Source organism: Centrocercus urophasianus, unplaced genomic scaffold (assembly GCF_019232065.1).
Source record: "Centrocercus urophasianus isolate 14NV4802_14NV808 unplaced genomic scaffold, USGS_Curo_1.0 seq_30, whole genome shotgun sequence".
NCBI classification, from domain to species: Eukaryota; Metazoa; Chordata; class Aves; order Galliformes; family Phasianidae; genus Centrocercus; species Centrocercus urophasianus.
The window spans coordinates 4,518,047-4,544,212 of record NW_024884867.1 but is presented as its reverse complement, the minus strand read 5'-3'; the positions used below and the strand labels follow the sequence as shown (position 1 = coordinate 4,544,212).

Below are 26,166 nucleotides of genomic sequence, written 5' to 3'. Positions count from 1 at the left end.
CTCTGCTCTCTCCTGCCATCAGCAGGCTGTTTGTAGCTCCTTATGACCTTTAGCAGCGTGTCCTACTGGTGGATGGCAGTGGCACACCCCTCCAGCTGAGCTGCATGGCGTGCAGCAGGACTGCGTTCACCCCAAGCCCTTGGCCAGACCAGCTCTCCATCCTGCTGCACAGCCCCAGTTCTCTGCTTTGTTTGGAACCCGGGACGAACTCACGCTGCCCGCCCATCACACGAGGGGAGTGAGCTGCCTGTGAGGTCTCACTTACCCCAGTGCTCCCCAGCATGTGCTGTGCCAGCCCTGTGCAAGGCACACATCTGTGTGAGTGGGAGTGTAATCGCACGAGGAACGTGTTCAGAAAGGCGCAGGGCACTGGAAAGGGAACTGCTGCTCTCAGACTCCATCCTTGCCGTATGGATGATGGGTATCAAGAGCCCCAGACCCACTGCAAATCAGTCACAAAGTAACTCTGCACCAGTTCTGGAAACTCCACTCCATGGACTCACAGCCCATCGATAAGCTGTGTAACCATAACTGCTCCAGGCACTTGAGTCTGGTGTCTATCACACATCAGCTAAGCCTACAGTTTGAGGGCTGAAGTCAGGGGAAGATGAATCATACAGAACTGGATGTTTGGCTGTTGGTGGTATTTTGTTTGCTTGTTTGTTAGAAAGAAACTAAGAATAGCACTTACTGCTCAACCCTCCAAGGACAAGTGGGTTGCACGGGGTTTGTGGTAAATCAAAGTTCATGTTGTTTTTACTCTTATGGGTTTTAGTTCAGAGATACAACCGCTTCTGGCATATCATGAGAAAGACAATCTTACCTAAACCTCCTCGAGCAGAGTCTGGTCACATATCCAAATAAAGGCCCTCTTCTAAACCAGATTCTGATTATGAATTGAAGGCATCGAGAGGAAACCACTGTCTCTTAGCACGGTTATTTTTTCCCCAGTGCTTCATCACTCCTGTTAAGTTCTGCCTTGTGACCTGTTCTCTGCACCACAGGTCACCTCCCACAGCTGTCGCGGGGGAACATCATTCGAGGGCACTCATTTTGTAACATTCATTTCATAACCACTGTGGCCAGTTGGCTACGAGAACATCAGGCAACACTTGTTTCCTATAAAAGAAGGTCTACTTTCAGCTGCAGAAATGCAGCACATACACCCGGGTCTGCTGTCAGCTGCTGAAGGCATCAGAAAGAGCATCTGCACTTTGGAGCCAGGGCTGTACCTGTGTCCTAGTCCAGGTGGCTCTCAGCTGGGAACAAAAAGCCCTACGTGATATGAGTGCTAAATAAGATATCAGGATGCATCTGACACTGTGACATCAGACAGGACCATCCAGCACCATTTGTTGCCACGTGGCATCACAAAGGATCCTCTCCTGCACTCAGGGATGGAGGTTTTGTTCTGCAGTTTGCTCTCTCTGGCCCTCGGATTACTCACTTTCAACTAAGCCCCTGTGTCAGAATATGATACAAAGAACAAAAGGAATAGCTCAGCTACAGCCTGACCTACTGCTCACCAGAGATTGAGAAAATGCAATTCGATTACTAGTAGTATTTTGGCATTCCTGGGCTTTCCCAGAGAACCTCTAACAGGAGGATGAAAACACCAAGCACTGACCCAACACACAGGAGACAGAGCTGCTCTTCTGACATGCAGAAATGCCTGCTAGCAGGTGAGCACCACAGATCCCCCAGCACTCGTGTGTCCCCTCAGAGCCAGAGAGTTGCCCAGTGACTGTGTGTCCCTGCCCCCAAAAACTGCAACAAAGCCCATTTCCTGAAGTTGTCATACAGTGTTTTTAACTCACAGAAATTGTGAGGGTGGTCCTTACAGGAAAGGCAGAACGTTGGACAGAAACAGCTGGGTGAGACCCGACACCCAGCCAGGGAACAGCTCCAGATCAGCCCTGCGGTTACAGAGCAGGGTATGTAGGGAGAATGCATCCTGTAGATCCAAGCTGCATTAACAGAAACAGGCCCCTCTTCTCCTCTCACAGTGTGCCTGCAGCTGGTCCAGAGGACCCGGGATGGGACCCCTGCCATGCAGGAACCTTTCAATGCTGGGCAGAGCAAAGGGTGTGCTTAGAAGCTCCTAACAGCAGGATTTTGCTTGCTCCTGCAGTCAGACCATTGCAAGCACAGAGATGCCATCACATCTCCATGTGACAGTTGTCCCATACTTGTGGCATCACGTTTAACCTATGATAAGCTGAGATCAACGAGAAGATATTTGAGGAAAGAGGGAGGTAAGCAGTGCTGGGGAGCTGCTTCTCCTTCCAGGAGTCGTGTAGCTGCAGCATGGCACTTCATGGTAGTGACACAGGCTGGAGATTCTTCCCCACATCAGCTGTGACACGAGAACTCATCCTGAAGGCTGAGCATTGGCGATACTGTGATCTTCAAAGGCATGGCAGGAATCCAGTCGGCAACGCAAGCAGTGTGAGCACCAGTCAGTATCACAGCACGATGCATACAGGTGTGATGGAGGGGAAAGAAAAGCATCCATTCACACATCGAGGTTGCTGCTGGAAAAGGCAGAGAGCTCCAGGAGCTCCCAGCCGGGCTGCACTGCGAGCCACAGCAGCGAGCATCCCGTGCTGCTCCTGCCGCTCAGTGGCTGAAGGCGGAGCAGCACTCAGTGCCATCGTGTCCCGAAAGAGAAGCTTTTGCAGAACGGGTCGGCAGCAACAGCTGATATAAAGAGGGGTTTAAAAACAGTTGCACCTGTTCTGAATATTTGGAAATGTACGGAATGTATTGTACAGAAAGACGCAAGCCATTGCTGTCACTGCTGCCAGGCCATCTTCAGCTGCTCACATGGGACAAGGAAGCATTTCTGGAACAATGAGCAGCCCCACACAGGCTGGCCTCGTTACACAGAGCCCATCAGATCTGCCCTGCAGAAGTGATGGGTGGTGCAGGAAGGGAGCAAAGCTGCCATCCTAGTGAAAGATAAACCAGAAGACAAAGATGAAAGGTCATGGAAGAAGTCGCCATTGCTGTGCAAAAAACAAAAACAACAACCAAAGACCTTTTCTACTCGTTAGAATTTAGCTGGAGCCTCCCAGAGGTAACAAGAGAGCCTCTACTGCATAAAGGCATTTAATTGTTAACCAAGGTTTTGAAACAGAACGGAATTTCAATTTTGCATTCCAGGGGTGTGCCATAAATCCACTGTACGAGGACCTCTGCGCCTCTGTGATCAACTGTGAAGCTCTATTGGTTCCTTGATTGGTTCCTCTCACAGCACAAAACCACATACACTCCTTGGTACCAGCTGCCCTCAGAGCTTAGGAATTTGGGCGGCTCTGGATCCTGCAGAATAATTTCCCCAGACTGTCATGTATTTGAAAGAAAGTTAATGGAACCGTATTGCTAATGAATACGTAGTCCCATTTAGAGAATGTAAATCAGCTGGCAAGACACTTACCAAGTCAAGTGTGTTATCCTAATGTAATAGGTGACTCAATACATAGAATCACAGAACGGTCTGGGTTGGAAGGAACCCTTAAGATCATCTTGTTCCACCACCCCTGCTACAGGCAGGGACACCTCCCTCTAGACCAGGTTGCTCACAGCCCCATCCAGCTTGGCCTTGAATGCTTCCAGGGAGGGACCATCCACAGCCGTTTCGTGCAACCTGTTCCAGTTTCTCACCACCCTCACAGTAAAGAATTTCTTCCTTTATCTAAGTAGCCTGTTCCTGCTTCCGCCCTCTATAGTCTTTCTTTTTGAGCTAAATAAGTCCAGGAGCTTCTTGTTGATCCACGGAGGCTTCCTGGCATTCTTGCCTTCCTTTCTCTCAGGATGCACTGCTTCTGGGCTTGGAGCAGATGGCCCTTGAATACCAACCAGCTTTCTTAGGCACCTCTTCCCTCCAGGGATTTCTCTCATATCACCCTGCCAAGCAGTTCCCTGAAGAGTTCAAAGTCTGCTCTCCTGAGTGGCAAGCTTGCTGTGCACCTTCTTTAACATCCTGAGGATTTTGAACACCACAACCAAGAATGTCCTCGAGCTTCACATTACTCACCAGTCCCTCCTCATTGGTGAGGACAAGGCTCAGCACAGCTCCTTTTCTCATGGGTTCCCATGCAGCCTGCAAGAGGAAGTTATCATCAACACGTTTCAGGAACCTCTTTGATTTCTGGTGCAGTGCTCTGTTGTCCCTTTGACAGATATGGGGGTGGCTGAAGGCTCCTGTGATGACCACGTTTTGTGAATGTGGAGCAGCTACTATTACTTTGTAGATGGTCTCTTCTACTTGGTTTTCCTGATCAGGCAGCCTGTAGCAGACCCCCACTACAATGTCTCCTTTCCCCTGCCTTCCCTTTAACCCGAACCCATGCATGCATATGCCTGCAACTCGTCCTGCTTGCTCCCCATGCTCTCTGCACTGTGTACAGGCACTTGAGTTGGACTCCATTGAGGCTGATTTACCAATCAGAATTCCCTTATCCTGAACCTTAAGAGCTGTCTTACTGGCCCATGATCCTCATTGTCAGCCTCAAAGCGCAATGATTTTAAGATCCCCACCTTCAGCAACTCTAGTTTAAAGCTCACCTGACTGAATTGGAAAACTTGCTGCCAAAGATGGTCTTTCCCTTGTCTGACAGATAAACTCCATCCTCCCCAAGAAGATGAGATGCCCCAAAATCAGTTCCATGACATAAGAAGCCAAGGCCCCATTCACAACACCACTCCCTCAGCCATTTATTGATGTTAATTCTGTCAGCCCTTTCTCTCCCCATTCCCCTAACCCGGAGAACTGACCAGACAACCCGTGTTCCCTGAGCTCTTCGCTGTACCTCAGGCTTTGAGGCAGGCTTTTCCCTCTTGCTAGTCTTTCTGGTGACAATTTGCCATTTCTCATCGCTGCTCATTTCCCCTCCAACCAGATATTCACTGGTAGAGTTCAGGGCTGTTTAGCCCTATGGGTTCAGCGCAGACTACACGTGAATCTGGCTGACCACGGTCTGCACAGACGTTCCTTCCTTTAGAAGCTCCGAACGGAGGCGCCGAACCACCCCGGCGCGGCTCCACCCGACAAGTGAGCGGCAGTTCCGGCTTTCGGGCGTTTAAATCTGCCGCCGTTGCCCTGGCAACGCCCACGTCACGTCAGCCGCTCTCGCGAGAGCTGCGCGCTGCTGGAGGGCTGCCCGCAGTGCCGGCGTTTCCCTGGCAAAGGACGCCGCGGATCCCTCGTGTCCGTAGGCGGCCGGGATGCGAGGCGGCTGCTCTCCGCCCATGAGTGTCGGTACCTACGCTGGAGATTTAAATAATCCTTTGGAGCACTGCTGAGAGCACGCGAGGCTTCGGCAAGACGGGAAAGACCATCAGAGAAGAAAGAAATCAGAGAGGATGAACAAGCTGCAGAGATTGGTAAGAACAATAAACTTTTCTATTATTTTTTCCCCTATTTTTATAAGGCTATGTAAGTCCTTACAGGCTATTGTAGAATTATTCGTCAGCTCGTCCCAGTCCCTGGTTTAGAGCTGACAGAGGGCTCTCCTGGAGCTGCGCATCACACGTGAATGCAGGCTGGGAAGGAACCCTGCAGGGCAGCTCGGCTATGAGCTCGGCGCTGCGCCGTGGCTCCGGAAGAGAGGAGCAAACATTTTCCCTTTGCTTATGGCTGTAATAGGTGATAGTCTCTAGAATGAATACAGGGAAATCAGCAGGAGGAATGTTTTGTCTTTAGACACTGTGGTTAAAGATAAAAAGAAGCGTGCTGCTGTAGGCACAGGACATCTCTCTCATCTGGAGAACTGGAGTTGGTGGGAAAAGCAGGGATAGCAGGGCACAGTCCTGGGCTCGCAGCAGTGAGACAGCAAAGCGGTGCCAAGGAAAGTGCAAGTGAGCGCAGTGTGTCCTCTGACAGCGGCAGGAGAGAGCTCAGCCTCTTCTTGCCGCAGGGCTGGAGCAGTCTGCCGTGCTTCTGCCAGGGAGAACGTCTTATCTGAGCCTCCGGAAGTTAATGACATTACGAGGCTTTGAGGAAAGAGAAAAGCTAAGGTTGTTTGAATTTGTGATTTAGAAACTACTGGTAGATGAGGCAAACAGTTCCTTTCTTTGGTAGATGGCTCTGTAAGAAGAAGTTGAGCAGGTGAAGCAGACAGGTCTCCCCAGCTTTAGGATATCTATGTCTTCCCCTGGATCAGTGGAGTCATATTCATGCAGCAAAACAAAATCTGGCCTGAGGTGACCTGCCCTGGTGGTGAACAGCTGAGCCTGAGCACGGGCTCTTCATGTCACCCTGCAGAGCTGTCCTGTGGGGAATGCTGTGCAAGTCTGGCCCTGGGCCGCCTGGAACACTGTGCAGGCAGTGTCAGGATAAGGGCCGGGTGCCCCAACAAGCTCAGAGTGGTCTTGGGACATGAGACAGTGACACCGCCAGGGCACTGCTTGCCAGGCACAGCATCTCATGTGCAAGGAGAGAAACCGAAAGCACAGGCACAAAATACATGAGAACAGACAAGGATTGGTAGTGTGGCTGCAGTGAGGATGGAGGTGTGGGTATGGGGAGCTGATGCTGCTGGCACGTGGCTTGCTGCTCTGCAGGAGCTGTGGGTCCATTTGTGGAAAGTCAGACACACAGAAGAGCATCGTGTTCAAGGGTGGCAAGTATGAAGTGGAATTTACAAACACAATAGAGGAGGAAAGATCAACAGAAATACGTAGAAAGGGGAATACACATGACTGATTTTTGCTTGTAAGCCTGACAGTAAGCAGCCAGGTGTCAGCTGGGACAGCTTGTTCTAACCCTTCCTGAGGCAAGAGGCTTCTCTTTGATACCAGCACCCTGATCCCATGATGTTGCGTGAAGCAGCCCCATTAAATGGCTATATGAGCAGTGGGCAGTGAAGAAATGACCTCAGGGAAGCACAGAACGTGACACAGAACCCACGAGCTGCCATGTATTTCACCATCATTATACTGAAAATGCAGAAAGTGTTCTGACTGAATACTCAACTGCAGACTGCTGAACACCTGTAGGAACAACAGTGTGATGGGAAAGTTCATCAGAAAGACATTGCCTGCTCTGTACGAAAACTGAAGCAGCACAGGAAAGGCAGTCTATTTTAAGCTAAAATGAAAGGACAAGAAAAGAAAATACAATTGCAGTAAAAGGGTAGAAGAAATAGCATGCCAGTGAACAAGAGTGCCTTGCACATAAGTAGCCCTGAGAAATACTCTTATCCTAGAGGGGAGCTGGAAATGATTCAGAAGTTATTAAACTTTGCCAAATGCTTCTTGAATAATTCATCGCATGGGTACAGGTTTTGTACAGAATTGAATTAATTGAAGCAATAACACCAGACCCTGACAGAATTTGCTGTTCTGTAAGCACATGCATTAAATATTAAACAAAAGATACATGCAAGCCTTTGCCTTCAAGCAGTTCTAAATTATGAATGGCAGCGAAGTATTAATATGGAATCTTAATATCATTTTTCACTTTTGGAAGCCATAGATTTTAGAACTCTGTGTTTTGTTTTCTGTCTTTTGTACTTCCCATTGTATAACATCATTTGTAGCCTGTGCTAATACTCATCATACAATGGGCCAAATGTCTGCTGACCCATTTTATTCTGTGCACAAAAGTTATCCTTTTTGCATCCATCTTCTTCAGCTTCAGAGCAAGAACCTGATCCTGACAGTGTGTGCTGCTGGCATTGGAGGCACTTTCCAGTACGGTTACAACATCTCCATCATCAATGCTCCAACTTTTGTAAGTACTGTGGGCCTGAGAGGCTCCTCCTGAGACACACGCTGCCTCGGTGTCCTCATTCAGGCTGCAAATGGTGGCCTGCCTCCAAAAATAGGCAGTCTGCTAGTACTGAGGGTGGGAATGTGTTGTCACCTCTGTGTAAGTCACAGTCAAGGTACAGAACTTTGCTGTCACGAGCCACCCTTATTCAGGATCCAGAGTCAAGAATTCTTTCAAAAGCCTTGCTTTTAGTTGTTTTAAAATATCTAATCCTAAATTTTTTCAACCTACATCCTATGAAGTTGACTTTTGTCCTTAAATTCAAAGTTGGACCCACGGTGCATGTTTTTAAACTACCCAAAACAGCTATGCAGACACACAAGCCAAGTACAACTTTTCAGCAGCTACAGTTTTAGATCCTTATCCCTCTGCTAAAAACACGTCTATGAACTGGAGGCCATTTTCAGCCCAAGATGTAACAGCATGAACCCAGGACAGGCAGATGGATGCAGAAGCGTTCACACGCCTCTCTCTCTCCGCGGTCACGCAGCACTGTCCTTCCCTCGCAGTACATCCAGACGTTCATGAACAAAACATGGTTGGAACGCACAGGTGCTCCCCTGGAGAGTGGCATGGTCCTGCTGCTCTGGTCCTTCACCGTGTCCGTGTTCCCCCTGGGAGGCCTTGCAGGGGCTGTTGCTGCTGGCCCCATGGCCATTGTGTTGGGAAGGTAAGAGGTGCTGGATTGTACTTGAAGCTTTGCAGCTTCTTTTAGGCCAAGGGGAAATACGCAAACCTGGCACACGTCTGAGCTCACAGCCATCTCTTTTCTCTCTGAAGGAAGATGTCCCTGCTGGTTAACAACGTCTTTGTGATCGTAGCCGCCGTCTTGTCAGGATTCAGCCAGATGGCGAAATCCTTCGAAATGATTATGCTCAGCAGGTTCCTTACTGGTGTGAATGCAGGTATGAGGTGTGCAGGAATGAGAAACCTAACAGGCCAAAAGTTATCAAAAGGATCAATTAGAAATAGAAGATACTGAAATAGGAATGATCTTAGACATGAAAATAATTTATCCTCTAGTCCGATCAGATCTGAAATTAAAGGTTTGGGTAAATAAGTTTACGTAGGTCAGACATCACATTTCCTGCAAGACAAGAGCTGACTGCATTTGCCCTCATCTCTTCTGTCTGCAAGCTGAGGCCAGCATTTGTCTGCCTTGCCAGGTGTAAGCATGAACATTCAGCCCATGTATCTGGCAGAGAGTGCCCCAAGGAAGCTCCGAGGGGCTGTGGCCTTGACCTCTGCATCCTTTACAGCCCTGGGACTGGTGCTGGGCCAGGTTGTTGGACTCAGGTAATGTAAAGCTAGAAGTCCAGTTTATACTTCACCTATTTTTCTTCTCTTTTTTCCTTTTTTTTTTTCCTTTTTGTTTTACTCCTCCTCCCTTTCTTTTCTTTTCCACTGCCCACACACAGCAGATGATTCTGGTCTCTTGTAAGATTTACTGAGCAAGATACTTGTTATTTTTTTTCTCCAGGGAGCTTCTAGGAGGGGAGGAAAGCTGGCCACTCCTTTTAGCCAGCAATGCTGTGCCTGCCCTAATCCAGCTCATGGTGCTGCCGTGCTTTCCTGAAAGTCCCAGATACCTCTTGATTGACCGTGGAGACAGAGAGTCCTGCATCTCTGGTGAGCTTAGGGTGACAGCCAGCCCCCCACTGAGCAATGGGATCTGCTGACTGGGCAAAGGCACATTAAGAAGGCTAACTGCATATCTTCACACACAGTCATAGAAGTCATAGAAGGTTAACTGCATATCTTCACACACAGTCCAGTGTATTCAGCCCAAAGCAAATTGAAATGTAGATTCCTCCCAACACAAATATTCTGTTTGGTGACCTACCAGTCTCCCCAGATGAAGCCCAGTACTATGGGTTTTGTCTCCAGTCCCACGATGTGCCAGAACATTTGGTGAACAAACCAGAACCATACTTGTTCTGTACAGGATACACGGTGCCACCAGTGTTTGCAGGTGCATTAGTTGTTGCTCCCTTAAGCGGGTGGTGGTTGGTTGCATATTTGTGTGAACCAAAGTAATTCTGAGCACAGATTAATGTATACTTCTTTGCATCCTGCTTTTTTTGCAAAGACTTGGGCTGCAATCTCATGAGAATGGTGCCATGGTTTTCTATCTGAGAAGCATTGTATCATTCCAGTTGTCATTACTTCCTCCTTCCAAGCTAAACAGCATTCTACAATCTTAAATATTTATGATCTATTAAGATAATTTAAAGACATCTTCATAAAAAAAAAGTACATTTTTTGATACAAAGAAAAGGTCAAAAGGTGGAGCTTGTGTTCACGATGGCGTGTATGTTTTGTAACTATGAAGTGAAATAAATGCTGGCTGAGGAGCTCATGACCAAATGTGCAGCCAGTTCATATTAAGGGATTTGCTTAGATTTGTAGCATACAATCCCCATACACAGAGAAGCTGGAATTAGTTTCCAGGAAACATGTACCAAGAACGTCTTAATTGCCTGCATTTCCCAGGGAATCCACTTGAGGTATGAGTCAGAAGCATGGCTGCTGGAATGACATGGACTGGAAATATTCTCTTGTCAAACAACAGGGAAGGATTTGCAGTTCCTACCCCCTAATCCTTCAAGGGGCCACCACTTGCCACTTGTGGAAGCAATACCACGATCACGGGCTGTTCTACAGCTTCCCACAACCATCATCTACTGCTCAGCTGTTTGGCCTGCAGAGATGGGCAAACAAAGGTAAAGCCTGAGTTTCCTTGTCCTTGCAGCACTGAAGAAGCTCAGAGGCAGCAGTGACCTGGGAGAAGAGCTGGAGGAGATGCTAGCTGAACAGGCTGCCGCCAAAGGTCAGAGAGCGAAGAAGCCCTGGGAGCTGTTCCGAAACCCAGCGGTGAGGTGGCAGCTGATCAGCATCGTCGTGCTGAGCAGTGCCATGCAGCTCTGCGGGAACGATTCGGTGAGCTGCTGGTGACTGCAGCAATCAGCAGCAGCACTGTGTGGGCCATGGGTGCAAGCACTTGGGTCTACCACTCTTGCTGTAGAAGAAGGAGCAGTGTTCTGCTCTGCTTTTGCAGATCTGGCTGCAGAAGGCATGAACAAAGAGGTGAAGGAGGAATCTTGTGAGAAGTGGGAGAAGTTGAATTGGAGTATATAAAATGATGGCATAAAAAGTAAACGGTGCCTGCTTAATATACAGGAAAACCTTTTGGCATCCAGCCCTGGTTTTCATGGTCCTTCAGGAAAAAGCAAGTGGATGTATTTTCAGACACCTTCCCTTACTGCTCTCTCTCCTCTTCTCTTCACAGATGTACTTTTATGCAGCTTACGTGTTCCAGGAGGCTGGAATTCCTCAGGACACAATCCCGTATGTTGTCATCGGCACAGGGAGCTGTGAACTGATCACATCTGTAACTTGTGTGAGGCTCTTCAAACACTGCTGACACACAGCTGTGCTGACTGAGGAATTTTGAATTTACATTGTCTGATATCCCAAGGAAGCACTTCATAACACAGCGGTCAGGCAAACTCTCAGCATTCGTGTCCAGAGGGGTTAATGCTGTATTTTGTAAGACATTGCATTGTCATCACTGTCTGAAAAATGCTCTTTGAAAGGGTCTGAATGGATTACAGGATACTGTGCTTCTGATCTTTGCACGCTGTCTCTAGAAAATGAAACTTTTCCCTCGTGTCTCCACAGCTGCAGTCAGGGTTTAGGTGCAACTGGGATGTTCGTGTCTCCTTCAACCACCATCTTGCTGGCTCCTGCCAGACCCCCTCCCCTGAGCAGCTTTTCTCTTTCAGCTAAGAGTTGCAATGGGACAAAAGGGAGCAGGCAGGAATCTAAACAGATGTCAAACATTTTGCTTTATTTCACTGTGTTACTTTGTGCAGAACATGATCATAGACTACGCTGGCCGGAGGCCACTGCTGCTGGGAGGATACATCCTGATGGCAGGATGGGCCACTGTCTTCATGGTCGCTCTGAGTCAGCAGGTAGTGGACTTCGTTGGATTATTTAAGGGAAATGCAATTGGCCTTTGCTTTTTCATGTGATTGGGGTGTCGAGTGGTGGCAAGTAACAGTAAGTGCTCTGATTGGCTTTTCGTTGTTCCCTGTGGCTGCAGACTCAGATTAGCTGGATGCCTTATCTCAGCATGGCCTGCATTTTTGCCTATATCCTGAGCTTTGGAATTGGACCAGGTCAGTTCCCCACGTTTCACTGAAACTTTTGGGTGCCATGGAAGTCTGCAGTTGTGTGCAAGCACATGCCTTTGGAAGTAATTTCTTGTCCTTACAGTGTCATAGGATCGAACTAATTATGAGCTACTTTCACAGCCAGATCCCAGTGAGAATAATGTGGGTTACAAAACCTCTCCCAGCAGTTCATTCCAACACGAAAGAGACTAAATAATTAGCCAGCCCTTAATATTTAACCCAAGACTTCCCCACTGCAGTTTATCTCTTTTACCACTTGTTCTGGCCTTGTTGACTAGTGAGAATAATTTACTGAATACAATTTACTGTTCTCACAAATTTCACATTGGCTTTGCTTGTGCTCTCTTGGTTTTCATCAGCAGTGTTACCAACAGCGTTGTTAACTTTCCTGCTGTTTCTTTTTCCAGCTGGTGTAACAGGAGTTCTGCCCACAGAGATATTTGATCAGATGTCCCGACCAGCTGCTTACATGATCTGCGGGTCTCTGCTCTGGTTCAATCTCTTTCTGGTTGGAACGGCGTTTCCATTCATTGTGGTGCGTTCCCAAGGCAATGCAATGGTGATTTCTGATGTAAAGTTGATGTAAAGCTTTGCAGGCATGAATGGCTTTTAGTTCTGCTCTCTACTGAGAATGGCCGGTACTAGAGATGCAATGTAATTCCCCTCAGCCAGACCCTGGCACCGTTCCCCATGTTGATTCCTGAAGTGAAAGGGAGCAAAACTCCACCATATGCAATCCCATCTTAATTCCTACTGTGGATCTCCATTCTATACAGTTATGTATAGACAGAAAGCCAGAAAAACACGATTTGAGATACTCCCAAACTGTGCTGGAGAGCTGCTGTCCTCCTTGCTGGGAAGCACACAAATACCCTCAGGATGAAGTTAGTCCATGCAGGGAAGGGGTTTAATAGCCTGTTGCTGCTGTACAGAATATCTCTAACATCATCTTATTCTTTACCTCCTCCTCAGAAAAATCTAGCACATTTCTGCTACGTCCCATTCCTTGTGGTTTGCATCTGCACTGCTCTCTACATTTGGTTCTTCCTTCCTGAGACCAAAGGAAAGTCCTTCCTGGAAATCTCAGAGGAATTCAGGAAACGGAACTTCAGAGCTCAGAGCCGTGAAGCTTTCTATAAAGGCCCTGAGGAGATCAGGTCCACCACGTTGTAGCAGAAGGAAGGAGAATGGCAGCTGGGGGAAATTCAGCAGTGCTTATGTTCTCTTTGCAGGGACACAGAGAGGGGAGCAGGGCTGGGGAGAATATAGTGCTCTTAATTCAGCCATTAGGATCATAGTACTTACTTACTTCATTTGTTATACTCCTAAGCCACCATTTGGCTGAAACCCTAACATAGAATCATAGAATGGCCTGGGTTGAAAAGGATCACAATGATTGTGTAGTTTCAACCCCCCTGCTATGTGCAGGGTCGCCAACCAGCAGACCAGGCTGCCCAGAGCCACATCCAGCCTGGCCTTGAATGCCTGCAGGGATGGGGCATCCACAGCTTGTCCTCTGTCAGCTCCTGGGGACGTTCTCAGGGACTGCCTTCCTGCCAAAATGCTGGAGAGTTTCTCTTAAAAAGCAGATCATGAGTGATGTGGTGGTTCCACTGAAACACTTTCAAGCCGGTCTATCAGAGAAATGCCTGACAGCAGCATGATATAGCAAGACAAGGAACCTGACTGCTTTGTTCAGGGATGTCAGTAGATGTTACAAAGGTTGTAAGCCACCTTTTCGTCAGCTGAATTTTGTAACATTCAAACTATTTATTGTGTTGCTACACAGACTATTTTCCTGCTGCTTAAAAGCAAGGTTCTGTGAGTTGAAATGCGAAGTGCCTGCTTCCAACCGACGGTGAAACTCAGGCCATGCTGCCAGATACCTAAATATTCATTTAGGATACTGTGTTTAGGTATTCAAATCTAAAATTTGGCCCAAGAGGCTTAGAGCTTAGGATGGACCATGATTTGAAAAGAAAAAAAAGGGAATGACAAATAGATTCCCTCCTCTCCCAAATTCAAAGACAGTTTTGGATAAATGCATGCACCCTCTGAAGGCTCCATAGTTAGGAGCCAAAGCTTATCAGTGTCACAGATCGTGGTTTGCACAGAACTTTCTGCTGTCACAATTGTGTTTCTGCTTATGGAGAACAGATTTATAATATACATCAGCTACTAAATTGCAACACAAGTTTAAAAATCTATTGTAAGTTTTTAATACTAAGTAACACACATATTAAAGAGTAATAGGTTGATGCCTTATTCTCTTATCAGCAAACACCACCATGTGATGCTTCAGCATCTTTCTTCTGAATTTCTCCTAAATTTCATCTGCACCCCAGAAGCCTTTTTTTTTTTTTCCTTCTAAATCTGGGCTCTCAGATATAAAAATTAATATGATTAAATTCTGCTTTCAGACAGCAGATGAAATTCTCAGAACCGTGTCTCAGTGCTCCTGTTTCTGTTATTAAGTGATTTTAAATAGACAACTACTTGTTGAGCAATAGCAAGCAGTTAATTATTTTCAGCTATAAAGGCATGTGATGGATGCAAAGCTTCTAGCACTTGCTGCGTGGCTTATACAGCTGATTTTTGGTCACCATTTTGCAGACTATTTACTCTGGACTGATTTTCTTCATGGCTTGTTTCTTGCCATCCAATCCTATGTTCTGTCTCTGGTCCTGCCTGGACAGTGCCTGTGCATCTTGCAGGGATTAAGACTCCATTTCACACCTGTGCTCTGCTGAGGCTATGGTAGCAGTGAAGAGAACATTGGCAAAATAAGTAAAGTTTCTTTCTGTATATTTTTAAGCAATTTCAATTAAAAAATCCAGCATTTTTGAATGTCATGAATGTAAACATAATGTTTCTGAGTGTATTACTGTCACTTTGGCCATGGGCAGATGTATTTTTCCAGAGTCTGTGCAAGAACAATCTTTCACTACCTACAGTTTACAGTGTAGAAAAAATAAATGTTTGTTTATCTGCAGTTGGTGCTATTTACAAGTCATTCACGTAAACACATGGCAACAGCAGCTATCTCTGCTCTTGGACAACACTGAGATTTTGAGACAAATAGGATTTTGAGACAAGACAACCTGGAGCAAGACAGCTGGAAGCTAGCAAATGCAGAGGAACTCTTCATTCATACCATGGGAGAGGGCAGTGAGGGCCTGAAGGAAAGAGGACTGATGAATGCACACACTCAAAGCAAAAGTGCTGGTACCATCACGATGATAACCACAACATTCCATCCTTCAGTGGGGATCAGGGAAAAAATGGGAAATAGAAATGGGGCAGGGAAGAGAAGGTGGGAGAGAAGATGCCCGGGTGGAGGGAGAGGCCTGGCACAAAATTGCCAGGAAGCACAGGTTTGAGGAGAAACCCTGCAACGTCCAGAGGTCCTCATCTGGGCCACTTGTATGGCTGCTACCCTGAGTCAGAGCTCCTTGGCTTTCCCCAGGGCCCTGGAAGGACAGATGTCTGCAAGTCAGCCCTGGAAGAAGATGCCTGCCCACGAGTGATAGGCATTCAGACCCAGCCCTGAGACTACGCATCAGAAAACCTCAGCTCCAATTAGTTCTTTTCATAGCCATGGCCTGAAATCAGGTGTCTTTAGACTGATTAAGCAAAGGTAAACAGTGGTTACATTTTAATTGATCTAGTTGGTTGCATTTTAATTGAAGCATCTAACAAGATAGTTATTTGTTACTGAATTAACATACCTTCATTAACAGAAAGAATATATGCCACTTACTTAGGTTAATTTCCTCATCATGTGAAGTGCTGGGCACAAATGGTTCTTGAGAAGTGGTTCTCAGAGACTCATGATGGTTTAAAAATCAAATCCCCAGGCACCGTAGGAATGACTGATTACCATCACAGCAGAGAAGCACTGTTCCTGCTGCTATGCTGAGTGCTCCTCTGCATAATCTGCCTCTCATGTCCCGCACAGCTTGGTCCCAGCCTGACCAGCCCAGGTTGTTCCAGAAACTGAAGGCGTGCAGAATCCCAGCATGGCACTGCCCAGTGCAGCCACTCAACAGCTGAAATGCTTTCCCCTAAGCTGTCTGAATCTCCTGTAAAAGCCTTCTACCAGAAATGCACTGGAAACTGCCAGAGAAAGAGGCCAATTGAGAATTAGGGCTAAAAGTAAAGATTGAATTGATTTATGTTACGATCAGGTTTTAAAAGTGACGTTCAGCTTTCCTAGCACTCAGCGTGTTACAGGAACGCAGACTTGAATTTCAGGCAACAAACCAGTAGCCTTAAAGCATCGACTGATCCCATAATTCAAGCATGAATGCACAAGCTTAGTCACGCTTAGTCAAGTCTCTGAGTAAGGCTTCAGACAGCTTTTCTGTGTTGAGGCTCAAGGTAACAGTCAGGACCTCTGCTGTTAATACGATGACTAATTACCCAGGCCGTGTTTTGGGGAGTCCAAGCCAGTCCGCTCTAGTCCATGCCAGACTCTGGACTTTGGCTTCCATTAATGCCTCTTTATTGTCCTTTCCTTGTCTCCTGCAGCTCTGTTGCTGGAGCTTCATTGCCCAGCTGAGCTGGCATGAATGCATAACTGATCAGAATTACTCGCAGTTTCATCAGTAACCAACACATTTCAAAGCAAATAGCAAGAACTTCATGACAAACCAAAGAGAGTGTAAACACTGAAAGAGAATGAAAGGACGTGTTGAAATATTATCTCAGGCTCCTCTTTATATATAGCCTGACTTTTCCCAAAGTGTCCAAACAAAGCATCAGGAAAGATCTAGCCTGCAAGCTGAGATGACTACCTTTGCATGCAAGTTGGTATACGTTTCCTTTTTTCACCCCCACACAGAACTTTTTCAATACAGATTTTTTTTCTTCCTGCTATTCTAAAGGACCCGTTGCACAAATTAAGGACAGAAAGTTAAATCAATCTGAATCAAATGCATTTAAAATAATAGTATGAAATCATGATTGAGAGCTATCAAATACGTTGCAAGGAAATGTTTTTACAAAGCAAAGAAAACTGGATTTGAGAGCACTTTTCTATTTAATGCCTGATGTATGACAAAGACAAACTAAGGGAGTTCAGAGCAGGGCGAGAAAACAAGACTGCATGATTTGACAGATGGAGGAGGACCAGGAGATGGAAAATGTCCTCCTCAATAAAGGGGTTAGAAGTAAGAAGGTACCTAAGGAACCCAATAAAAGAATAACCAAGTAATGGTGTTATAATACAGAACTGGGATAACAGTCAGAAATTTGCTGTGGATGCAAACTTTGTACTTAGAATGGGATTCACTGCTTTTTTTGCTCCTGGTGAGTCTAATGCTGATATGTGGCATCTTTTGTAAGCACAGAGCATGGGTCTAGTGGTAGAGACCACAATTCTCACTTCTTCCTAGTGCTTTGATAAGCACAGGAGAAGTAGATAAGACTGTCATCATTTAATACATGAACGTGCCGAATACCAAATCCATTCAGAACTAATTCCTCTGAAGCCAGCAATGATGCGACATGGATAAATTTGATGCTCATTGAAACAACGGCGTTCATCTGATTAGAAATCGGCCTGTAAATGTTTGCCAGTTATGGCTCAGCGTTGCCTTTGAATACGATTTGTTCCAGAGATAAAAGTACAGCACCGTATCATCATTGCTGTTCAGAAAGCACTGGGACACCCAGTAACAGAGAGCAGGGGAGTGGGAGGGATGGGGTACACATGTAGCACAGCACCACACTGGGGCTATTCTTAAGCCTATCAGATATATTTCTAAAACAGAGTGAGTAACTATGAAACCAGGAATGCCCTCCAAACTCCAAATGTTTATGTTGTCTCAGCCAAGCTATTGAACAAAATATTCACTTAGGAGAGATAACAAATGGGAAAGGAGGAGGAGGAGGAACAAATAGGAGGGAAGCGTGCGCATGATGCTTGCACGTTGTACCATGCTCCCACAACCAGCAGTTCTATGCAGATTAAGTTGACAAAGCTGAAGACAGAAGCACTGAGGTGTAAAACGTGTTCTGGAAGACAGCTGCAAGCTTCCTTTCTCCTTTCTACAAATGTCTCACTGTCCTGTGCTTTAGCTGCTGTGGTCTTTCACTCCATTACCTTCAAGCGATCCCACAGGCAGAACAGGACATCTGGGGGCATGTCTGAACAGCTTTCTATGCTGACTTTTCTTCCTGCCAGAAAATGAGCTGCAATCTCTTCCTCCTGGCTTTTGTCCTGGGCATTGGTGGAACTTTCCAGTATGGGTTGCAGATCTCCATTATGAACTCTCCTGCTGAGGTAAGCACAGACAGCTCAGTGATTGAGCTCCCAGCATGGATTTCACTCATGCACTCCTGCCTCTATCTGTAATCACTAAGGTCTTTCCTTACGCACTCGAAACTAGACTTTTTGTGGCTGCCTGATTCTCAGAGCAGCTGCCATTGCTCTTGTATATCCTTGTTTCTAACTTCTGACTGATTTGCCACAGAACTGGGAAAGGGGAGGATGAGGGCTATCCATAGCCAGGCGTTTTTCCATTACTGACTTGGATTGTTCTCAAGAAACTCTCCTGTCCACAAGGTTCCTGGATTCCTTTGTTCCAGGTCCTTGGCTATGCACACCAGTTCTTTGTGAACGCCTGTGAGGCAAAACAGGACAGGGAAGAAGTGGAGCTTTGGAGCTCAGGTCAGCGCTGATACCTGCAGCTGAAACAGGAGAGGTGTTTGTCAGCTCAAATAATGCAGAGGACATTGAACTCATAGTGTCACCACACTGGGAACCCTTAACATGGAAAAGGACACTGACATTATCAACAGTAGATTAGAGAGACCCCAGAATGATACACACTAGGAGACAAATCCAGACCTCACTGAAGGCAATTTAAGTCAAACCTAGACTTTATTCAAAGCAGCAGGCAGGATGCAGAAAGAAGAATAAGTGGCAATGAAGGGGAAAACTGTATAACAAATCGTGCTCTAGCACGTGAACAGAAGATGGCATTTGCTGTTGATATTTAGTATTGATATTTACTATGATTTATTACACTGTGTTTCTAAAACATGGACTCTGTTTATGTTAGTGGCAAAACTCCTTGTTTTACTGGGAGTAAGGTAAGTTTCAGCCAGGTTATTGACAGAAATGTATCAGACAAGACAAATAGGTAGGAAAGAGAAATTAAGAAAAAAGGTGCAGTGATCAGAAAACATGCTGATTGAGTCCATTGGTTTCTTTTTTTCTCTTAAAGTACATCAAAAGTTTCATACATGAGACCTGGCTGAAGAGATATGGATCTTCTCCCAGTGAAGAGATAATTACTTTGATGTGGTCCTTCGTTGTGTCCATTTACACCATTGGTGGGCTCCTGGGCTCCATGTCTGTCAGATACATGTCTGTGAAATTTGGAAGGTAGGAAAAATGATTGCATTAGTTTGTTTACACCTATATACAAGCACAAGTGATTACGTCTTGCTGAAGACATATGCTTGTAAAGATGTCCTGTGAGCAGCCCAGGGCCACTTCATGTGAAAGATTGTTGAAGAAACAGAATAGCAAAAGCTGCCAATGATCACAAGGAGAATACCGTTCCTTGGAAATTCCAATGCCAATCCAGACCAGAGAAATCATCTGGAGAGTACATGCCTTTTAAAAACGAATTTCACAGACAGCATCTCACAAAGCATGCTCTCCGAGGTAGATATTAGCTCCAACAGATTACACGCAAGAAGTGCTTTAAAAACTCCAACTAACGTTTCAGCTCAGGAGAACATATTCCAATTTCCCATTTATTTCACTGCAGCTGATCTCAGTCTTTAACCAGTGTACAAGCTGCATCACTTCCATCTGGCCAGGAATGACACTGATTTAAATTAATTCCAGGAAGAAGTCCATGCTGCTTGCCAACATCCCTGCTCTGTTGAGCGCAACTCTCATGGCATTCAGTCGGCTGTCTGGGTCCTTCGAGATGATCATCATTGGGAGATTATTTGCTGGAGTGTGTGCAGGTAAATCTGCATTCCTATATGTGGTATTAAAAGCCTGGGAGAGCAGTGCCTGAGGGTCACACGGTTTTACCTTGTGCCTGATTACTGACTGCATTTTTTTACTAAATAAGAAAACGCAAACATCATTAAATTAACTGTACATGACAGGTCAATTTCTCATTCACACCCAATCCACATGAGAAGTACTGCCCTGTCTGACGGTCATTTGTCGCTGAAGGTTTAGGTCTGAATATCCATATCATGTATGCGGGGGAATGCGCCCCACAGAAGCTGCGTGGGGTGATTGCCATAACTGCTTCCACCGCCATTGCCGTGGGAAAGTTTGCAGGATTTGCTCTGGGCCTCAGGTAAGAGCTATTTCATTTCTTCTGTTATTAAAATTTATGCATACATCGATTCATGTCTACGGATAAGCAAATCAATAACTTTTCTTAGGTGTGCTGAAGTGTGCAGCCAGACCAAATTGTCTCATCACAAATTCTCAACTGCATGAAAAACAGAAATCATATAAATGGTTAAGACTGAAGAATGATGCTGCCTCCTAGCAAGCACAGATCAACATACAGACAATTTAATCCTTTTGTTTCAGAGAAGTTCTGGGAGTAGAAGCTCTGTGGCCCGTTCTCATGGCAGCAAACGCAATTCCTGCCCTCATTCAGCTGCTCACCCTCCCCTTCTTCCCAGACTCTCCCCGCTACCTGCTCATTGACAAAAAGGACAAGGAGGGTTGCATCAAAGGTAAGGAAACAGGTCACAAAGCATTCGTGCTCTTAGCAGTCAGAGCCTGGAAGCTATGCCTTCTGGCTCTGTGTAATGAATGGATGCTCTGTCCGTATCTGTGAGTATTCCAGATCTTCAGTGACCCTGATGGCAGCTGCTAACGTAAACAGAGAAACAGCCATTATGGCTCTTTTGGGTGTGAAGGGAGAGAACTCTTTGGCTGCATATTTAATCATAGGAAGTGTTTTTCTTGTCTCTGTTTTGGTGCGTGCAGTAGAACTGTACCTTTAGCAGGAGGGAATTTGGGGAAGGGCTGATAAAAATTTAAGCCTCTCCTATATGAAATACTGTAAACACTTGCTGGTCAATGGTGAGGTCGTGATTGAGATTTATAGGTAAAAATAGATAGGAATGAATTGTATTTGGGTATAAGCTGAACCCAGATCTCTAGGACGTTCAGACAAGCAAAGAGCCTGATGTGTTTATAAGACATTCTGTAAGGCAGGAAGGAACCCTCTGCATTCATGTGAGCCGGTGAGCATGGGCCCAGAGTCATCTTCTCCTCCTCCTCTCCCTGCAGCTGTGAAGCAGCTCTGGGGGGATGGCGACCACATGGCCGAAGTGGATGACATGATTGCAGAGCAAGAAGCCATCCGTGGGGAGAAATCTAAGAGTGTTTGTGATCTTGTTCGTGACAAATCTGTCCGTTGGCAGTTCATCACTCTCTTTCTTGTCTCCTCATGCATGCAGTTGATCGGAGTCAATGTGGTACGCGTGCTACTTTTCTCTGCTTTGTACACTGTTTACAGTTTCTTGGCAAGAAGTCTTCTGCAATGAGTAAAATACTAATTGGAGCAGTGGCAGTAAGGTGGGAAGTTGTTAGCATTTGTTATAAATCATTCCCATGGAAGTCTGGGAGCTAAGATAAGTTGAGAACTCTGGTTTAGCAAGGGTTACAATGCTAAAATGCAATTTCTTATGTGTTAGGAATACTTACATTCAGAAAAATGGTGACTATCAGAATCACTGCAAAGTTTTAAAGATGATACACAATGTTCATTTAAGCCAATTGCTTAGTAAGTACTGTCAAAACTTGTATGTGCTCTGTGTCCTGCACATGAGACACTAAAACTTGTGAAAGGATGCTGGATGGAATTACAACCTGTAACATGAGACAAAAGCTAGTGCTGAAAGTAAAAAGAAAAAGGTAAGTTTGTCTTTGTTACTGAGTTAGAAGCAGAGCTGCTAGTAAAAGCTCATCTCCACAGATGAGCTTCATAAAAACACTGAGGAGTCGTTGCCAAAATCAAGAATTTACTCTTTACTTAAGCCCTAATTAGTTGTTATCTGCCAAAAAAGGCAGAAGCTGTTGTAATACACGTGATCACATGGGTGCAACCTTCACACATTTCTATTCTTTCCAGGTTTACTTTTATGCATACAACGTCTTCCTACAAGTTGGACTCTCCCCTGCCCAAACCCGCTACGTCTCCCTGGGAGTTGGGATCACTGAGATCCTCACCACAGCTCTGTGTGTAAGTGGATCATCAGCTGAATTTCATTCTGCTGCAGTGCCTGTTTCATTTCAAGCTTTAGAAACTACTGCAAATGGAGATCCAGCAACCAGCTCCCTTCAGTGAACCAACAGGAGTACTTTGTGCTGATCACACAGCACCATCTCACTTGCCAGTAGGACAAGTAGGGGGCACTTCCTAGGGCCAGCACCCTGCAGATCCCTGCCTGGCTGCTGAAGGCAGCTGCTGAGCAGCTTCTCCACCCCTGTGAGACCTGTCCTGAGCGCTGACAGCAGGTACTCGTGTTTGCAGGGCTTCCTCGTGGACCGTGCTGGGAGGAAGGCACTGCTATGGAAAACCCACGCTGCTATGGCCTTGGCCTTAGGACTTCTCACTGTCACGCTTGCTCTACAGGTAAGACCTCACTTATGCATCTGAGCCAAGTGTCACATCTTCGTGTTCTGTTACATGGCAGACATCAATACTATTTTCCTTTCCCCCAAAAACTTTTTAGCTGAAGTAGAAGTATTGTTGCAGCCAACCATCATACTAACAGTGGTCTGTTTCCAGCCATGTACGTGCAGATTTAAGTCAATAGCTTTCTACAAGTGTGATCACTGCCAACACTGTCTCCTTGAGAAGTGTATGGAAGTTGAGAACACAGATGTATGTAATACTATGTAATAATGAAGATTGACCCTGTTTCTAATAGACTTGGATTAATGAAATTTTTATTTCTGATTTTTGTTTCCCATCATAGGATTCTTTCTCCTGGACACCATATTGCTCTGCTGCACTCATTTTTATTTTCATCATGAGCTTCGGACTCGGGCCAGGTTGGTGTTTTATACTGGAATGTTTTCATATACCCTGGCTTCCTCACAGCATCACAATTCTTCCTCACAACTCTTAGGAGAGGCACAGCTGTCATACAGCATGAATCCTTGCTCTTCAGTGAGGGGTAGATGTTCCCAGTTCTACAGCACTCCATACTGTGGTAGGAGTTAGAGCTTCCTTTCATACTGCATTCCTACTTGTCTTTCTCCTGAAGAACCAAGCAGCATTTCAAACATGCCTGGGTCAGATGAAACTGTTTTTATCAATTTCTACAGCCATATGAAGTGTGAGTTACAGAAACATCTGGCAAATTTTCTACTTTTTTTCTTTTTTCTCCAACACTTTTTCAGCTGGAGTATTATGCCCCCTACCCACAGAAATATTTATTCAGTCATACAGACCAGCTGCTTATGCTTTTAATGGAGCTACAAACTGGATCCAGCTCTTCTTTCTTGGACTTTTGTTCCCTTTCATCGTGGTAAGCAAAGCAAGGTGTTTTGAAATTTTCTGTTTGGAGGTTAGATTTTTCTTGAACCCAGAGATTACTTCCCTTTTCCAGACCTTTGTGCAACAGACAGCTGGGATTAACCATAGTTTGGATGGCCTTTTGCTTTTTACCCAGAGGTGTAATGAAAGTGTAGTAGAGCAACAAAATGCTGCTAACTGTACACAGGGTAACACTGGAAAACATGGAAGGGGTGGCTGGGACACCGACACAGTCAGAAATCATCTGAATGTCACAAGGGGCTCCTTTCCTTTCCCTTTTTGCCCTAAAGATGCATCTCCTTTATGTTTAATGTGAAAATGGATCCACCCAGAGCTAAGAAGCAGCAGGGAAACTGAAGCCTGTGCAGTCTGGGAACTGTGCAAGGAGGGACAGAGCTAACACACATTGGGAAGGAAAAGTGACTGAAATGCAGCTCAGCACCTCTGTGAATTGTCAAGTAGTGAGATTTAACATCTGCTGATCATACAGCTTCTCTCCTTACAGCAGGAACAGAGAATTAGTTCACCTTAACCTCAGTGCTGGTCCAAAAGTGGCAGCAAGCAAGGTTTACATCAGCTAAGTCCCTGGCCAAGTGTTTCATTTAATACAAAAATAGGAACACCATATCATAAGAGAAAGACTTTTAGATCAGTTCTATGAACTTATTTTCCCTCTTTCTTTTCCCACAGGAAGGCCTTGGTAGTTTTTGTTTCATCATTTTCCTGGCATACTGTCTGTCCATGGCCATCTTTGTCTACCTGGTAGTGCCGGAGACCAAAGGAAAGAGCATGCTGCAGATCATGGAGGAGTTCAACCGCCTGAATTACGGCAGAAAGAGGGGACAGGCAGCCCTGCAGCAGAATAACTGCTCACTGACAACTGTTACTAGACTTTAGTAACAAACTTTCCACTCCATATTCTGTTCTTTTATTACTGTTGTGCCAGAAGCCTCACTAAACAAAAAAGATCCTATTGCTCCCAGACAGCACAAATGTGAATTAAAAAAGTAGAGACCTGCTGTGCAGGGTGCAGGATGACCTCAGTGGTTCTCTCCAACTGCTGAAATATGAACTGAATTAAATGCTCAAGGAAGGAAGGAAGGAAGGAAGGAAGGAAGGAAGGAAGAAGGGAAGGAAGGGGGTGAAGGGGAGGGGAGAGGGAGGGAGGAAGGCAGGCAGGAAGGCAGGCAGGAAGGAAGGCAGGAAGGCAGGAGGGAAGGAAGGCAGGAAGGCAGGAAGGCAGGAAGGCAGGAAGGAAGGAAGGAAGGAATGAAGGAAGGAAGGAAGGAAGACAGGGAGTAAAGAAAGAATATCTTCACTCTCTGCAAGTTAGCATCTGTATAAACTGAAAACACAGGATCAGCTATTTTTTCTATCAAACCCAGGACTCCCATATTGCTGGACAGAGGCTTTCACATCAAAATTACTTGCTACTATTTACAAGATGGTGCTGCTGAGCTTTCAAGAGAAGAGATTCAATCCAGACAAAGTGTTTTGCTCTTTGAACCAGTGGAAGAAGGGCACCATTCCTTTCAGAGGACATCATTGCTACACAGTGTTTTCCCCTCTTACAATCAGACTTGAGAGCAAGCATGCAGTTCTGGGTCAACTAGGACTTTCTTGAGCTGCTAGTGACCAGGTTTCTGTGAGCTGCAGGTTTCTTTTAATCTTTTTTTTTTTTTTTTTTTTTTTTTTTAGCTTTTTGGAGGGAAATCATTGCTGCATCTGAATGAGAAAAGTGTAAAGAAGTGAAGGAAACACTATGTTAGAGAAGCATCCAATATAACCTGCCATCTCTACCCAAATCGCTACATTATTTAGATTTCTGAGATTCTTCTACTTGGACTTAGAAGGATAGACCACCACTGAAAGAAAGCATGAGCAAAGAAAGCAGACATGCAGGAAACCCTTAGTAGGCTAATCCACTGTGGGCTGGGTTCTCCTACACCATTAGCAACGACATTGGAGTATGCCTTCAGCCTGGAGTTGTTTCATGTCAGAGAAAAGGAACACTGAGTTTCAATGGGATTCAGTCCCCACGTCTCTGGTATTGATGAAACAAAGAGTGGTGCCTCTGCTAGAGAGCCCAACCTGTGTCTGAGCATCTGCTCATCTCCCTAGGTCTCTAAATACTCCAATTCTCACTACAAAGTATGGGAAAAGGACCTTGCTTTTTCTATTCATTGCTTTACAACGTGAAACGCTTTTGCTTGTTGTGCTTTGCAGTTTGCTGACAAGAAAATAAAAATGCAACAACTTGGCAAACACATCCCACTGATCACGCTGGTGTTTGGCTTTCACCAGTTAAGGAGTCAGGGCCAGAGGAATGCCAGTCTCTGGGATTGTTTTATCAGGGGGAGCTTTTATTCTGGAAATGAAACCTCCACCACTGGCTGTTGCAGATGCTGTACAATGCAATAAAATTTGCAAAAGGATCTAAATGTTGAGAAGCAGTTTCTTTTGCAGGCCTAATCTGCTGTTTGATCATCACACCACCCTCTAGCAATATCTGTAGCAGTGCCAGGAGCTAATACCAAAAGCAGTGGCCTTCACAGCTGTATTAGGTTTACATGACAAGCTTTTGATAGCAGGGGGGCTGCAGGAGTAGCCTCTGTGAGCCCAACAGCTGCCCCAAGTTAGAAAA

At 45.7% G+C, this 26,166-nt stretch overlaps 1 protein-coding gene across 1 annotated transcript; it reads left to right on the top strand.

The window, feature by feature from the left end:
* The first annotated feature begins 5,183 nt into the window (after positions 1–5,183).
* On the top strand, positions 5,184–24,629 carry LOC122165765 (solute carrier family 2, facilitated glucose transporter member 11-like). Its single transcript, XM_042829081.1, has 24 exons — positions 5,184–5,388; positions 7,640–7,738; positions 8,287–8,447; positions 8,558–8,682; positions 8,944–9,073; positions 9,258–9,406; positions 10,530–10,717; positions 11,067–11,177; positions 11,653–11,754; positions 11,886–11,961; positions 12,384–12,511; positions 12,949–13,145; positions 16,350–16,356; positions 18,164–18,262; positions 19,209–19,369; positions 19,841–19,965; positions 20,183–20,312; positions 20,555–20,703; positions 21,266–21,453; positions 22,110–22,220; positions 22,512–22,613; positions 22,960–23,035; positions 23,387–23,514; positions 24,213–24,629. Exons 1-24 carry the CDS (start codon positions 5,368–5,370, stop codon positions 24,417–24,419), a joined length of 2,970 nt encoding a protein of 989 aa, XP_042685015.1. The 5' UTR covers positions 5,184–5,367; the 3' UTR covers positions 24,420–24,629.
* The last annotated feature ends 1,537 nt before the right edge of the window (positions 24,630–26,166 follow it).

What these genes read in the sequence shown, in the direction of transcription:
- LOC122165765 (XM_042829081.1), top strand. Translation starts at nt 5,368, where the DNA reads ATGAACAAGCTGCAGAGATTG. An exon ending in ATTTGCTGGAGTGTGTGCAG is followed by an intron (nt 19,966 to 20,182) that starts GTAAATCTGCAT and finishes TTGTCGCTGAAG; the next exon opens with GTTTAGGTCTGAATATCCAT. An exon ending in CAAGGAGGGTTGCATCAAAG is followed by an intron (nt 20,704 to 21,265) that starts GTAAGGAAACAG and finishes CTCTCCCTGCAG; the next exon opens with CTGTGAAGCAGCTCTGGGGG.